The 14,428-nt window shown below is 45.6% G+C and overlaps 1 protein-coding gene across 5 annotated transcripts in view; it reads left to right on the forward strand.

Annotated features, from left to right (window-relative positions):
* Positions 1 to 13,745, forward strand: part of LOC149307744 (transcription factor HES-5-like) — a 46,539-nt gene extending 32,794 nt beyond the window's left edge. For all 5 annotated transcript variants that reach the window (XM_089534381.1, XM_089534382.1, XM_089534378.1 and 2 more), the window contains 11 exons: positions 5,966 to 6,045; positions 9,517 to 9,595; positions 9,887 to 9,966; positions 10,305 to 10,383; positions 10,683 to 10,762; positions 10,960 to 11,014; positions 11,727 to 11,860; positions 11,985 to 12,111; positions 12,203 to 12,351; positions 12,456 to 12,546; positions 12,718 to 13,745. In XM_089534381.1, coding sequence (XP_089390507.1) covers positions 5,966 to 6,045; positions 9,517 to 9,595; positions 9,887 to 9,966; positions 10,305 to 10,383; positions 10,683 to 10,762; positions 10,960 to 11,014; positions 11,727 to 11,860; positions 11,985 to 12,111; positions 12,203 to 12,351; positions 12,456 to 12,546; positions 12,718 to 12,759 — 996 coding nt within the window. In that variant the 3' untranslated portion in view covers positions 12,760 to 13,745. The remainder of the gene's footprint in view (positions 1 to 5,965; positions 6,046 to 9,516; positions 9,596 to 9,886; positions 9,967 to 10,304; positions 10,384 to 10,682; positions 10,763 to 10,959; positions 11,015 to 11,726; positions 11,861 to 11,984; positions 12,112 to 12,202; positions 12,352 to 12,455; positions 12,547 to 12,717) is intronic.
* Positions 13,746 to 14,428: the final 683 nt, after the last annotated feature.

Raw genomic sequence — 14,428 nt, forward strand, 5'->3', positions numbered from 1 at the left:
TGTTCAGGCCTCGGAGGTTTTTCAGGGTGAGTGTTATCGTTTATTACAGCCACAGATCAGGAAAATTTGCTGCAGAGGCATCTAAATATGAGTTACAAATAGTTACAAAAACAAAGTACAAAGAAATTTTTGTGGTTTTTCCAGGCTATATGGCCATGTTCTAGAAGAGTTTATTCCCAACGTTTCGCCCACATCTGTGGCTGGCATCTTCAGAGAATGCTGGCATGGAAGAGAGTGGTGTGTGTGTGTGTGTGTGTGTGTGTATACATATACATACACATACACATACATATATACATACATACATACATACATACATACATACATACTGTTGCTTTGGAGAAAGTGATTTACATGTTAATCTGTCTATTGTTGTGTTGTTGAATGGTAATAGACACCCTGCTGATTTGCCATTCAACAACATGTTTGTAAGTGAAAAGAAATCTGCTTAGATGGTGGCATTCAGTTCCATTTCTTTAGTGGCAAGTGGTGCATTTTGGCATCTCTCTCTTTTTTAATTCTACTATTAAAAAGACACACACACACACACACATATATATAACATATAAACATACAAACACATTAAAACAAAGGCTACACAAACCACGAAATTGGAAGTAGCTCATTTGATTGGCTTTCCAATGTCAAATCCCTTAGCGCTGACTTTATCATCTATTTCTGTTCATGATTCCAATTTCTTTTGAAGCGTTCCTTGAAACCAAATTCTGCAATTGACCAAAAATGTTTCTATAGATCATCCTACCATATAAATATCATTTACATTATATTTGATCATGATGTTCATATGATTCTATGGGACTGGAATCCCTTTCTGTTTTGCAATGGATCCACCATGGAATTGATTTGCTTCATACAGAAACAGATCATGGCCGTCTGCGGGAAAGAAACTCAGTCCTTTTGGTCGCTCGCTTTGCCGTTTCGGTTGTTGCTCTGTATCTGTGGCAGTTGGCAATGTATTATTGTTACCGTCGCATGGGATTGTCAAACTTCACGGCCTGTGGCCAATGGCCTTTGCATACAGCGACATCACAACAACAACAAAATACACACAGTGTGCAGTTCAAGGCTTTCATAGCCGGCATCCATAGCTTTTTGTGGGTTTCGCCAGCACCTGTGGCTGGTATCTCTGGGATCTTCTCGGAAGATGCCAGCCACAGATGCTGGCGAAACGTCAGGAATGAACTCTTCTAGAACATGGACACATAGCCCGGAAAACCCATAAAACATTAAAATTACATATCATATTTGCAAAGTCAGTGATTATACAGTAATTTGTGATTTATAAAACTGAACATTAAGAAAAATTAAAGATAACTAGCTGGTATAAAATTGTTAACTACGATCATTGCCTTTACAAGTTATGGCTATCTCTGCCATGTCTCTCTTCCCAATTTGTTTGGCTGCTAGAGCATACAAAGCTACTCTCCAAGGGGCACATATTTGTCCAAATCCACTACTTCTTGTGGACTCTGGCAAGGGCTAGTTTAAATTAGAGGTGTCACAAATCGATCTCTAGGTTCACTACATAATGGACAAAAGCATATGCAGTGGACAAGGTCCTCCAGTTCCGGACAAGGTCTTCTCACCGTAACATTGGCGCGTTACAGATGCGCCAATAGTACGTACTAGGTACGTACTAGGGCAGTGATGGTGAACCTTTTAGGGCCCGAGTGCCCAAAGTGCAACCCAAAACCCACTTATTTATTGCAAAGTGCCATGTCCTTTTGAGCTTCTAGTAACAAACTCTGTGCTGGGGCAATGGCACATGTGCCCACAGAGAGGGCTCCAAGTGCCATCTCTGGCACGCATGCCATAGGTTCGCCATCACTGTACTAGGGTTAGGAAAGGGCATCCTTTCCGGACGCCCTAACCCTAGTACGTACCTAGTACGTACAAAATGGCGGCACCCATTTTACATGGGCGCCGCCGTTTTGATGTCGTGGATGCTTAGTGTCCGCACGGCACGATGCGGTTATGATGCTGCAAGTGCGCCTTGGGGCATCATAACCATGCCACAAAAGGACACGCTTTTTGCGGCTTCTTTTTGCTGCGCCAGGGAATCGCGTGGTTTGTCTGCTGCGGTTCCCTGGCACAGCAAACACGGGCGCCGGCGGAGCGCCCTTTTTGGGCGCTATGTAAAGCACCAGTGAAAACAGCCGTATGATTGGATGGCCCCAAGAATATTCTGCTCTTGTTGCATTTTAGTTTGTGGAAAAGGTCACCAAAGAAGGAGATGGGATGAAGGAGCTGACATTATATTTGGGAGTCCCTTCTGAATATGTTTTTACAACATAGCAAAGCAAACTTTACCTATTAGTAATAGCCAGGTTTCAATATAGTCATATAACATCGTATAGCATCTGTCCTGAATATCAAAGGCCTCGTTCCCACTTAGAGAAAAAATGCTTTCCGATCCGAATCGATGGATCGGTTCGACGTCGGATCGTGGTTCCCATTGTCTCCCATTGTCCCAAAACTGGTCGCTTTATTCGTCCCACAATGGCTCATTTTAATTAGGGTTAATTTTAGACTGATTTTAGCAATTTGATTGTATTTTATGATGTTATGTAGCTTTTCATTGGGGGTTAGAGATTTATGTTTAATCCATGTTATTGTGATATTTTATGATTGTTGCCCGCCTCGATCCTTCGGGGAGAGGCGGCCTATAAATATATTATTATTATTATTATTATTATTATTATTATTATTATTATTATTATTATTTGCCCCAATCGCTTTTTCCGGCATGGAATTGGATCAAAATAACCCACTTGTGGTTCCCATTCACAAATGAATCGGTTGTATTTAAACCGGTTCCTGAAGCAGAAAACCCACTTGTGGTTCGCATTGGGAAATGAATGGGTTTAAATAGAACCGGTTCCTGCACAGGGTATCCATTTCTCTTTTACTGCATGTCATATTAAACTGATTCCGATCCGCATCTGGTTCCCATTTGCACTGAAGTGATTCTTTAAAAATCGAATTGTGAAATTGAATTTGATTCGGTGCTGGTTCCCACTTGCGCAGATTCAGTTTGGTTGAAATGAAGCGGCAAAAGAAGCCAGCGTCAGAAAGACGCGGGTTAAATGGGTCTAGAGCATGGCTCCCCTTTTGGAACTTTCGGATTAAGTGGGAACCAGGGTTGAAACCGAATCCCGATCCAGTTTAAAAGGTAGTGGGAATGAGGCCATAAGTGAAGTCCGCTTAAATCCATGTTCATAGCACAGACTGAGCCTCTCATTGATCACAACAGCAGAGCTGTATAGAATAGCATGTAACGCTTTAGGATTCTTCATTTAGAAAGCTGTCAAGACGGATCTCTTCCGACAGGCCTTGCCTAGATAAGACACTTGGTCACCCATTGATATGGGCCCCATATAGAATAGTCTAGGACAGTGATGGTGAACCTTTTAGAGGCCGAGTGCCCAAACTGCAACCCAAAACCCACTTATTTACTGCAAAGTGCCATGTCCCTCTGGCTTTCTAGTAACAAACTCTGGCAAACTCTGTGCTGGGGTGATGGCACATGTGCCCACAGAGAGGGCTCTGAGTGCCACCTTTGGCACACGTGCCATAGGTTCGCCATCACTGGTCTAGGATTTCCATCTTCTTAAGGTACCCATCTCTCTGTCATTCACTGATTGTTTTAATGACTGGATGTTAGTTTATTATTGTGAAGTCGAAGGCTTTCATGGCCGTCCATAGATTTTTGTGGGTTTTTTGGGCTCTGTGGCCATGTTCTAGAAGAGTTTATTCCTGACGTTTCGCCAGCATCTAGGGTTGGCATCTTCTCTGGGATCTTCTTTGAAGATGCCAGCCAGCGAACATGGCCACAGAGCCCGAAAAACCCACAAAAGTTATTGTCATGTGATAATTTTAAGTTGTAGGTTGGAGGGAGAGATAATGGGTTTTAACTTGTGTTTTTGAAGTGTTGTGTTTTATCATTGTTGTAAGGCGTCTTGATCCTCCTGGATTAGCGGAGTAGAAATAAATTATTATTATTATTATTATTATTATTAAAGTTTGAAAGGGATTACAGCTATATGCATTGCATTTATCCTCTTGCCAACGTCCTTTTTGAATTGTGGTGCCCAGAACTGGACACAATATTCCAGGTGGGGCCAAACCAAAGCAGAATAGAGTGGCACTATTACTTCCCTTGATCTAGACACTATACTTCTGTTGATGCAGCCTAGAATCACATTGGCCTTGTTAGCTGCCGCATCACACTGTTGACTCATGTTCAACATGTGCTCCACTTGGACTCCCAGATCCCTTTCACATATAGTCTCCTTAAGCCAGGTGTCCCCCATGACCCTATATCTATGCATTTCATTTTCTGCCCTAAGTGCAGTACCTTACACTTCTCCGTGTTGAATTTCATTTTGTTAGCTTTGGCCCAGCTTTCTAGTCTATTCAGGTCATTTTGAATTTTGATCCTGTCCTCTGGGGCATTAGCTACTCCTCTTAATTTGGTTCCCCGTGACATTCTTGGGGTTATAATAGCAATCCTGCTCTATTCTTTGTCAAGAGGATTCAGTTCCTGTCCCAAATTGATTATATGGACCTACAGTGGAGGATTGATAGTCAGGAGGAGTTGGAATGGATGAGTGAGAATATCATTCTTCCTGCAGTCCCTACAATCTGAATAAGCTCATCATCCTGCCTTTGTGGTATCAGTGCTGCATGGATTACAAAATGGGGACCATTATGGGGACGTGATCCTATTGGTTTGGTTATATCCATCACTCTCATTTTGCTGATTGGATGCACCTATATTTTGCTCATTGGGTGCACCTAGTCCTTAGGACTGGACCATGGCTTTGGTGCAGCTTCTGGCCTCTTAGGACGCATGCAGCATTTAAACAGCATACCTCCAAAGTGACCCGAAGCAGCTTTATTTTGGCCTGTCTCTTTGGGCCTTGGAGACTAGATGGTTGTGACCCAAACTGACCATCTGAGGTTTGATCACAATCAGTCTCTTCCTCACTTGGTCACACTTGCTCCCTGCCTCACTTTTGGAGGTTTGCGCATAGTGCTCCCTGCTTCACTTCTCAAGCGACTGGGCATCATCCTTGCCTTGGCTCTTCAGGGAAACCATGCTCAGGGCTGGGAAGTTTTTCAGAGTGAGTGATATTCTTTATTATAGTCACAGACTAATAAAATGTGCAGCAGAGGCATCTAAATATGAGTTACAAGTATTCACAAAAACAAACCACAAATAGATTTTTGTGGGTTTTTCAGGCTATATGGCCATGTTCTAGAAGAGTTTGTTCCTGATGTTTCGCCAGCATCTGTGGCTGGCATCTTCAGAGAATGCCGGCATGGAAGAGAGTGGGGTATATATATATATGTGTGTGTGTGTGTGTGTGTGTGTGTACACACACACACACACACACACACACACATACTGTTGCTTGGGAGAAAGCGTTTACATGTTAACCTGTCTATTGTTGTGTTGCTGAATGTTGATAGAAACCCTGTAGACCTTGCCATTCAGCAACAGAACAATGCATAGATTAACATAGAGCAACCAACAGTATATATACCCAACTCTCTTCTATGCCAGCATTCTCCGAAGATGCCAGCCTTACAAAAAGCTATGGAAGCCTTTGACTTGACAATCCAAACACTATGAACAGTGCAGGCTGCTATTTTAACCCCCCAGCTTTCTTTAGCAAATGGAATCAATTCCAAAGAGCCGAAGAGGGAGCGTTAAAAATGTGAACGAGGTCAAGTCAGACCTAGAGACAAGGCCATAGTTGTGGGTTTTCACCGGGAAGAATAAGGGTAAAATCCTTTGTTTATTGCAGCAACAAAATGGGATGCATTGCAACAAAAAGATAAGAAAGGGGGCTTTTATGGTGGAGCTGTTTAGAGAGACTGCTAGCTCCTCGAAATCCCAAGTTGTCTTTTGGGTCTCATTGATCTCTTTCCTTTGCAGTGGTTAGGGAAGAAGGGCCGCAAGGTCTGCAGCCATTTCGTTCCCAAGAGAGGGAGTTATGATCTGAGGTCTGCTGAAAGGTAAGTCCCCATTTTCCTTCCTTCCTTCATTCCAGTTGTGATTTAATATTTTAATAGTATCTTAAATGCGAAGTCGAAGGCTTTCGTGGCCGGCATCCATAGTATTTTGTGGGTTTTGGGGGCTCTGTGGCCATGTTCTAGAAGAATTTCTCCCTGACGTTTCGCCAGCATCTGTGGCATCTGGCATCTTCGGAGAAAGGCTTGAAGATGCCAGCCACGGATGCTGGAGAAACGTCAGGGAGAAACTCTTCTAGAACATGGCCACAGAGCCCCCAAAACCCACAAAATACTATAGTATCTTAAATGTTTTTTAATGTTAAGGTGCATTTTAGAAATTAAGTTGAGTATATATACACCCAAGCACACTCACACACACAAATAATACACTCTTAAAAGCATAGTATCAAAGGGTAGAGTATAGCCAGTACAGACTGCCGGTTTGCGGCGGCCTGGGGCCAAAATTAGGGCTCGGGAGTGTGGACTATCCGCACGCTCCCCAGCCCTAGCGCATGTCGGCGGCACCATCATGGCTCAGCCCCGTCCACATGGAGGCCACCATGGTGGCGCAAGCATGGCGCAGTGTCCGCACGTCGTAGCACCACGCTTGAGTCATTGATGTGCAACAATGCGCCAATGGTGCACTCATGGCGTCTGCCCCGTGTACCAAAAAGAACCTGCTTTTAATGGGTTCCTTTTGGTGCGGAGCAAACAGCAGAATAGAATGGATGCATTGCAAAAGGCAGTTTCTGGACTTTAAAGCTATCATTGAGACATTAGTTGGACTTGTAGCCCTTAGGATTTTGACTGTAGCCCCCCAAACATGTTTTTCCAGTGAAGGAAAGGAGTGTGGTGCTGCATTGGATGATCTTCATGATGAGGATAAGCCTGAAGCACTCAAACCATCTACAGATTTTTCAATAAAGCAATTAAATGATATTATGGAGGATTGGATCCTGAATTGTGAAACTTCTCATCAAGTTAGTAAAACCAAACAAAGTTCTTGCACTGGAAAAGCAACCTCTGTTCCTAGTCTAACTCCATCTGACGCTGAATGAGAATACAAGTGGAAGGGATCTAGGAATCCAAGTAGATCACAAGGTGAAGATGAGTCAATAGTGCCATGCGGCAGCTAAAAGGTCCAATGCAATTTTAGGCTGCATCAATAGAAGCATAGTCTCTAGATCAAGGGAAGTCCTAGTAAGAGCTTTATTATAGAATCATAGAATCCTAGAGTTGGAAGAGACCCCAAGGGCCAGCCAGTCCAACCCCATTCTGCCATGCAGGAACTCTCAATCAAAGCATACCTTTAAAGAGCCTCTGTTCAAAGACCTCCAAAGAAGGAGCCTCCACCAAAATCTCTGAGGGAGTGTGTTCCATGGTCAAACAGCTCTCACTATCAGGAACTTCCTCCTAATGTTTAGGTGGAATCTCTTCTCCTATAGCTTGTTCCGGGTCTTGTTCTCTGGAGCAACAGAAAACAAGCTTGCTCCCTCCTCAATATGACATCCCTTCAAATATTTAAACAGGGCTGTCATGTCACCCCTTAACCTTCTCTTCTCCTAGCTAAACATCCCCAGCTCCCTAAGTCTTTCCTCGTAAGGCATGGTTTCCAGACTTTTCACCATTTTTGTCACCCTCCTTTGGACACATGGTTCCAGTTTCTCCACATCCTTTTTGAATTGTGGTGCCCAGAAGTGGACACAGGTTTCCATGTGAGGCCTGACCAAAACAGAATAGAGTGGCACTATTACTTCCCTTGATTTAAACACTATACTTCGATTGATGCAGCCTAAAATCACATTGGCCTTTTTAGCTGCCACATCACACTGTTGACCCACGTTCAACTTGTAGTCTACAAGGACTCCTAGATACCTTTCACACATAGTTTCCTTAAGCTGGGTGTCCCCCATCCTATATCTATGCATTTTATTTTTGCTACCTAGGAGCCAGCAAAGAGATGAGAAGGGGTTCAGCCAACCCACTGTAGAACCAAAGCCCCTGTGGCCAAGCACACAAAACTCATGCATACAGACTCATACACCCACAGATTTGTTCCTTTGCATCTATACAATTCAGATCTGTTTATCCTCTACATCCGGGATTGGAACATCCAAGTGCACACTTTGGGTTGCCCAGATCGCGAGGGCTGCACTCCAAATTCTCCACCAAACTGTTAAGGGAAATGTGACATCAAAGGCTTTCATGGCCAGCATCCATAGTTTTTTGTGGATTCTTCGGGCTCTGCGGCCATGTTCTAGGGCAGTGGTGACGAACCTATGTCATGCATGCCAGAGGTAGCACTCAGGGCCCTCTCTGTGGGCACACATCCTGTCGCCGTAACACAGAGTGTGCCAGAGTTTCTTACTAGAAAGCCAGAGGGACGTGGCACTTTGCAATAAATAAATGGGGTCAGGGTTGCAGTCTGGGCACTAGGTCTGTAAAAGGTTCACCATCACTGTTCTAGGAGAGTTTATTCTTGACGTTTCGCCTGCATCTGTGGCTGGCATCTTCAGGGAATGCTGGCATGGAAGAGAGTGGGGTGTACATATATACTGTGTGACCCTGGGTAGGGAGGAGTGATTTCCATGTTAATCTGTGTGTTGTTCTGTTGTTGATGGCAAGGCCTCAGGGTGGGAGGATATAGAAAGAGGATTAGTGTCTATTTATTACAATCATGGAATCCTAGAGTTGGAAGAGACCACAATGGCCATTCAGTCCAACTCCATTCTGCCATGCAGGAAATCACATTCAAAGCATCTCTGACAGATGGCCATCCAGCCTCTGTTTAAAGACCTCCAAGGAAGGCGTCTGCATTACACTCCAAGGGAGTTTGTTCCACTGTTGAACACTCCTTACTGTCAGGAAGTTCCTCCTAATGTTGAACTGGAATCTCATTTCCTATAGCTTGCAACCTTTGCTCCATGTCCTAGTCTCTGGAGCAGCAGCAAACAAGCTTGCTACCTCCTCAATGTGACATCGCTTCAAATATTTAAACAGGGCTCTCATATCACCTCTTAACCTTCTCTTCTCCAGGCTAAACATCTCCAGCTCCCTAAGTCGTTCCTCATAGGGCATGGTTTCCAGACCCTTCACATTTTAGTCACCCTATTAGTATCATTGTTTGCTGGGAAGCCCCCTGACCCTGGGTGGTTTCTTATTTGCATTTGAGTCCTGACTTTGCTGCTTTTCAGGACTGGTACCCATACTTTGTTCACAGGTTTCTTGGTTCCTTTTGAAGTTGTCCAGGTGTTTGTGGATTTCGGCAGCTTCTCTGTGCATTCTGACCTGAACGTTGTTGGCATGGTTCAGCATTTCAGTGTTTTTAATGCGCCCTCTCTCTCTCCTCGGATAGATAGGATTTTGCCCGCATGCATAAAGATGTCCGGTGGTTGCCTAGTGGGCTTTCTAGAGCATTTGTAGACAGGAGGGATGGTCTGATGTTTCATGGTCTTTTCCTGACCCCGATTTTAGATCTTCAGAGTATGATGACAGCTGGGATGAGCTGGCTACACTTGATCGCTCTGAAGAGGAGCAGTGCATCACTGTGCCAGTAAGTAACCCTAACCCTTTACTTACTGGCATCCTTCAGTGGTTATTCGTATCCAAATTCATGCTAGGATTAAGAAGCCAAGCATCCCTCCAGTCCATCTGCCTTGGTCCAGGCCTCAGTGGGACAGAATAACTGCTGGACCTGATCCCCTTCTTCCCCACTGCCATTCCCTTCTCCTTTTGCCTCGTGTCTTTTTAGATTGTAAGCCTGAGGGCAGGGAACCATCTAGGTTGAAAGGTGGGGTATTAATACCGTAAATAAATAAATAAATAAATAAATTTCCTTTTATAGGATCCTGTGGATTGGGAGGATGTCCACCAATATATCCAAGACAGGGAGCAGCAGCAGGGAAGTTCTCATGGCTCCCAAAGGTAGCGTTCTTTCCAGATGCAAGGGTTTGTTGGGCAAGGGAAGAATCCTTGTTTTGTTGCCCCTCTGAGCATAGATAAAACATCCCTACCAACTCACAGCTCTCTCCTGCCCTTCCCTTTCATTAGAGACTATAAATCTCGGTGCATTCTGACCTGAAAGCTGTTGGCATGGTCCAGCATTTCAGTGTTTTTAATGCTCCCTCTCTCCCTCCTCAGATAGATAGGATTTTGCCCGCATGTATAAAGATGTCCAGTGGTTGGCCAGTGGGCTTTCTAGAGCATTCTTAGACAGGAGGGATGATCTGATGTCTCATGGTCTTTTCTTGTCCCCATTTTAGCTACTCAGAGTCTGGCCAAAGCACGGAAGAGCTGGCTTCCTCTGAGAGCAGTGAGGAGCAGCGCTGCATCACTGAGCCGGTAAGTAAAGACACGCGTCCTTCAGTGGTTAGGGGTATCCATTCTAAGATTAAGAAGCCAAGCCTCCCTCCGGTCCATCTGCCTTGGTCCAGGCCTCAGAGGGAGGGAAGAACCGCTGGACCTGATCCCCTTCTTCCCCACCGCCATTCCCTTCTCCTTTTATCTCGGGACTTTGTAGATTGTAAGCCTGAGAGCAGGGAACCGTCTCATTAAAAACAGTGATGGTAAGCCACTCTGAGAGCCTTTAGGGCTGAAAGGTGGGGTATTAATACCGTAAATAAATACATTTCCCTTCATAGGATTCTGTGGATTTGAAGGATCTGCTCCAATATTTGCGAGACAGGCAGCAGGAGCAGGGACGGTCTGATGGCTCCCAAAGGTAGCGTTCTTTCCAGACTCAAGGGTTTGTTGGGCAAGGGAGAATAGTTGTTTTGCTTTGCCTCTGAGCATAGGGAAAGCATCCCTACCAGCTCACAGCTCTCTCATGCCCTTCCCTTTCATTAGGTTATAAATAATATTAATAAAAATCCGATGGCTGCCACTTGAAATCTCACCTCCTTGTTTTTCTCTCCACAGCTCCCAGGAATCTGCCCAGATGCCCCATGAGTGCTCCCATTTTGCAGCACAAGAGGTAAGGCATAGAGTTCCCCTGATAAGGACCAAACCCCACTAGCTTGCCTATCTCCACCAAGAAGGCATCGTCCTTCCCAGGACACTTAGGGTCACCTCTTCCATAGACCTTTTGGGTGGAAAATTCATCCCAGGGCAACCAGGGAGGCTGGACTAGTGAACGCTGGGCTTTTTCAGCTCACATCATAGTCCAGTGATGGAGAACCTTTTACAGACCTAGTGCCAGACTGCAACTCGGACCCCACTTATTTATTGCAAAGTGCCACGTCCCTCTGGCTTTCTAGTAAGAAACTTTGGCAAACTCTGTGCTAGGGCGACAGCATGTGTGCCCACAGAGTGGGCTCTGAGTGCCACCTCTGGCACGCGTGCCATACGTTCGCCATCACTGTCATAGTCTGTTGTTGGAACTATTATGGGAGAGGCCAGGAAAGCAGCCTCTCCCATAATAATAATAAAGGGGTCCTAAGTCAGCCGACCTGCCAATGCACAATTGAGCAACTAAATTTGCTCAACCCTTTCCAAGGCTTGTTAATAATAATAATAATAATAATAATTTTTATTTATATCCCGCCTTTCCAATTGCATGATCAAGGCGGCTTACAAGACAAAAAACGATAAAATACAAGTAAAACATCACAATATAAAAAGTGGCATTTGTTAGAGCAAATGCCACTTAGCTAACTTCCCCCATCTCTCTTTTTTTTCCGTGACAGGCAGAAGTCTGCCTCCATGGCCTTTGTGAGCTGTTCAGCCGTTCCACTCGAGAAAAGGCCTCGCAGATCGCGCAAAAGGTTGCAGAGGGGGACATGGCCATCTTCGTCCAACATGTACTGGAGTCATCAGAAGGGTAGGTGGATTGCTTCTTCTCCTTCTCCTCCTCAACCAACACCCCTGGGGCCCTGAGCTTTCTCTCTCTGAGGCTGGAAGTCAGTAAGGAGGTAATTTCTCTCTTCTTCCCTTTCTCTTGTCAGAATCTGTGATGACTTGATGGCCGGCGTCCTCACAAGCGAGAACTGCCACCTGGACGAAGTGCTCCGCCTGGTGATGCTGCAGATTGCCCAGCCACCTTCACCAGATGAGAGGCAGATCAAGGCCCAGGTAAGGAGATCACACCATCACAAGGTCTGTGCTGATCCTCCGCAAGAGGTGTCCTCTTATTACTGAAGCCAGAATGTCTTTCTATCCTCAGGAGAAGGCACTCCGCGTCATCGAGAACATCACAGCTTTAATTCCAGATCCAGAGAGGCTCGATGAGTGGATCCCGATTATCTCTACTATCTTGGGAGGTTTCATCGTGGAGCAAATCCTGAGGCCTGTGAAGATGCAGATGAGTTTAAAGTGAGATGTGTTTCAAGGGTGGGCCTGGGGAAGACCCTGCCAGCTTTTCTGTCACCGAAGAAGAAGGTGCAGAGGTAACAAATCTCTCTCTCTCTTCTCTGCAGAGAAATTGCCAAGATCCTAGATGTCCTGGAAGAGAGGTGGAGCATGGTGTCCTCCGTTGTCACAACGCTGAATGAATCTACCTTCCAGGAGGTGAGTTATAAAACGATCAGTTGGAGACCTTTTCTGGCCTCCAGCTGTCTCCAGAGAGAGAGTTGAGGTCTCAAGCAGTGGATCTCAAAAGGGAAGGTGGCCAAGCTAAACAACAAAACAAAACAAAATAAACCCAAACAAAAAAAACTGCTTTCTGTGTCCTTTTTCAAGGAACTGCTGAGACAACGTTTGAGGCGCACCAGCAGCCTTTGAAAGACCTCTGGAACCATCTTCCCCTCCAGGAGCTGCTGGGACTGAATTTGGGGCACACCAGCAGCCTTTGAAAGACCTCTGGAACTATCTTCCCCTCCAGGAGCTGCTGGGACTGAATTTGGGGCACACCAGCAGCCTTTGAAAGACCTCTGGAACCATCTTCCCCTCCAGGAGCTGCTGGGACTGAATTTGGGGCACACCAGCAGCCTTTGAAAGACCTCTGGAACCATCTTCCCCTCCAGGAGCTGCTGGGACTGAATTTGGGACATCCCTGCAGCTTTTAAAAGCCCCTTGGGACCACCTTTTCCTCCAGAAGCTGTCCTTTTTCCAGTGCATAGTCCCCTCACAGGACTGAAAGGTGGCAAGACCTGAAAGAACCTGGAGACAATTTTACTCTTGTGTTTTTTTTAATTATCATTATTGCATTTTTTTAATTGTACTACAGTCATCCCTCCGGATTCAGGGCTTTGGTACTCGTGAGTTTGCCAGCTCCATCCCATCCCTTTCCATCCCCTCCTTATCCTCCTTCCTTGCCTCTTTCATTTGCACCCCCCGCCAACTTTGCCCAGGGAGAGAAGGGAAGCGAGTGGGCAGCCATTGGCTGCGGCGCAGGGGGGTGGGACGTGCGCCCGGCAGGAAGGGAGAGCGCCATGGCGGCAGGGAGAGGGTGACAAGCCCTGGCAGCCCCTGTACCCTGGTTCAGTGCCCCCGGACTGAGGAAAAGCCCCCTGCTAGCCCCAAACTACACAGGGTGTGTGTAAAAGAAGAAAGCAAGGAGGGAGGGGAGGGAAAAGTCCATGTGTGTGTGGATGCAGGAGAGGACTTGAATATCTGTGAAATTTCAAATTCACCAGAGTACCCGGAACAGACACCCCCCCCACCGCAAATTCGGAGGGATGACTGTATTGCTTTCTGTATCATCGCTAGCCTTATGTTATTGTACTATTTCATCTCTATTACTGAATTGTATAACAAAGAATTTTCATGTTCATAGCAACTTGTGTCTTTGCCGTTCTTTCATCCACTTTGCTGTGTTTTTTCCCTACCCTTCTAACCTTTCAATCTGTAAGAGCTGAAAAGTAAACTTGGGCCCATCTTTCTGCGTTGGCGCCCGCTTGGGGAAGAAGAGTTGCACAGGATTGAATGGTTTTGTGTGTTTGTGTTCTGTGTGCAAAGGGTGGCAGCAGCAGTGTGCATGTCGGGGAGGAGGTGTGTGTGTATGTGCTGGTGGCAGGGATGGGGAGTAGTGGCGATTTTGGGGTTACTCCAGAGTAAGATATTTCTTCTTAATGTTATGCCTACTCCTGTAAAAACCTCTTACGCCTTTACTTCTTACTCCTGCTCTCCAGTCCTGTTTGCAAGGCTGGTGTGTGTGTGTAAGTGTCTTACACACACCAGCCTTGCAAAGCAACCAGGGCTTTTCCTCAAGGCTGGAGATAGGAGTAAGAGTAAGGAGTAAAGAGTAAGAGGTTAGTTCAGGAGTAAGGAGCCTTATCCCACTAGACCAGTGATGGCAGACCTTTTAGAGACTAGGTGCCCAAACTGCAACCCAAACCCCACTTATTTATTACAAAGTGCTGCATTACTTTGGCTTTCTAGGTACTAACTCTGGCAAACTCTGTGCTGGAGTGACGGTGCACATGCCCACAGAGAGCTGGCACCCGTGCCA

This window comes from Sceloporus occidentalis, unplaced genomic scaffold (genome assembly GCF_023333645.1).
Source record: "Sceloporus occidentalis isolate IW3139 unplaced genomic scaffold, rSceOcc1.0.p SCAF_8, whole genome shotgun sequence".
Lineage (NCBI taxonomy): Eukaryota > Metazoa > Chordata > Lepidosauria > Squamata > Phrynosomatidae > Sceloporus > Sceloporus occidentalis.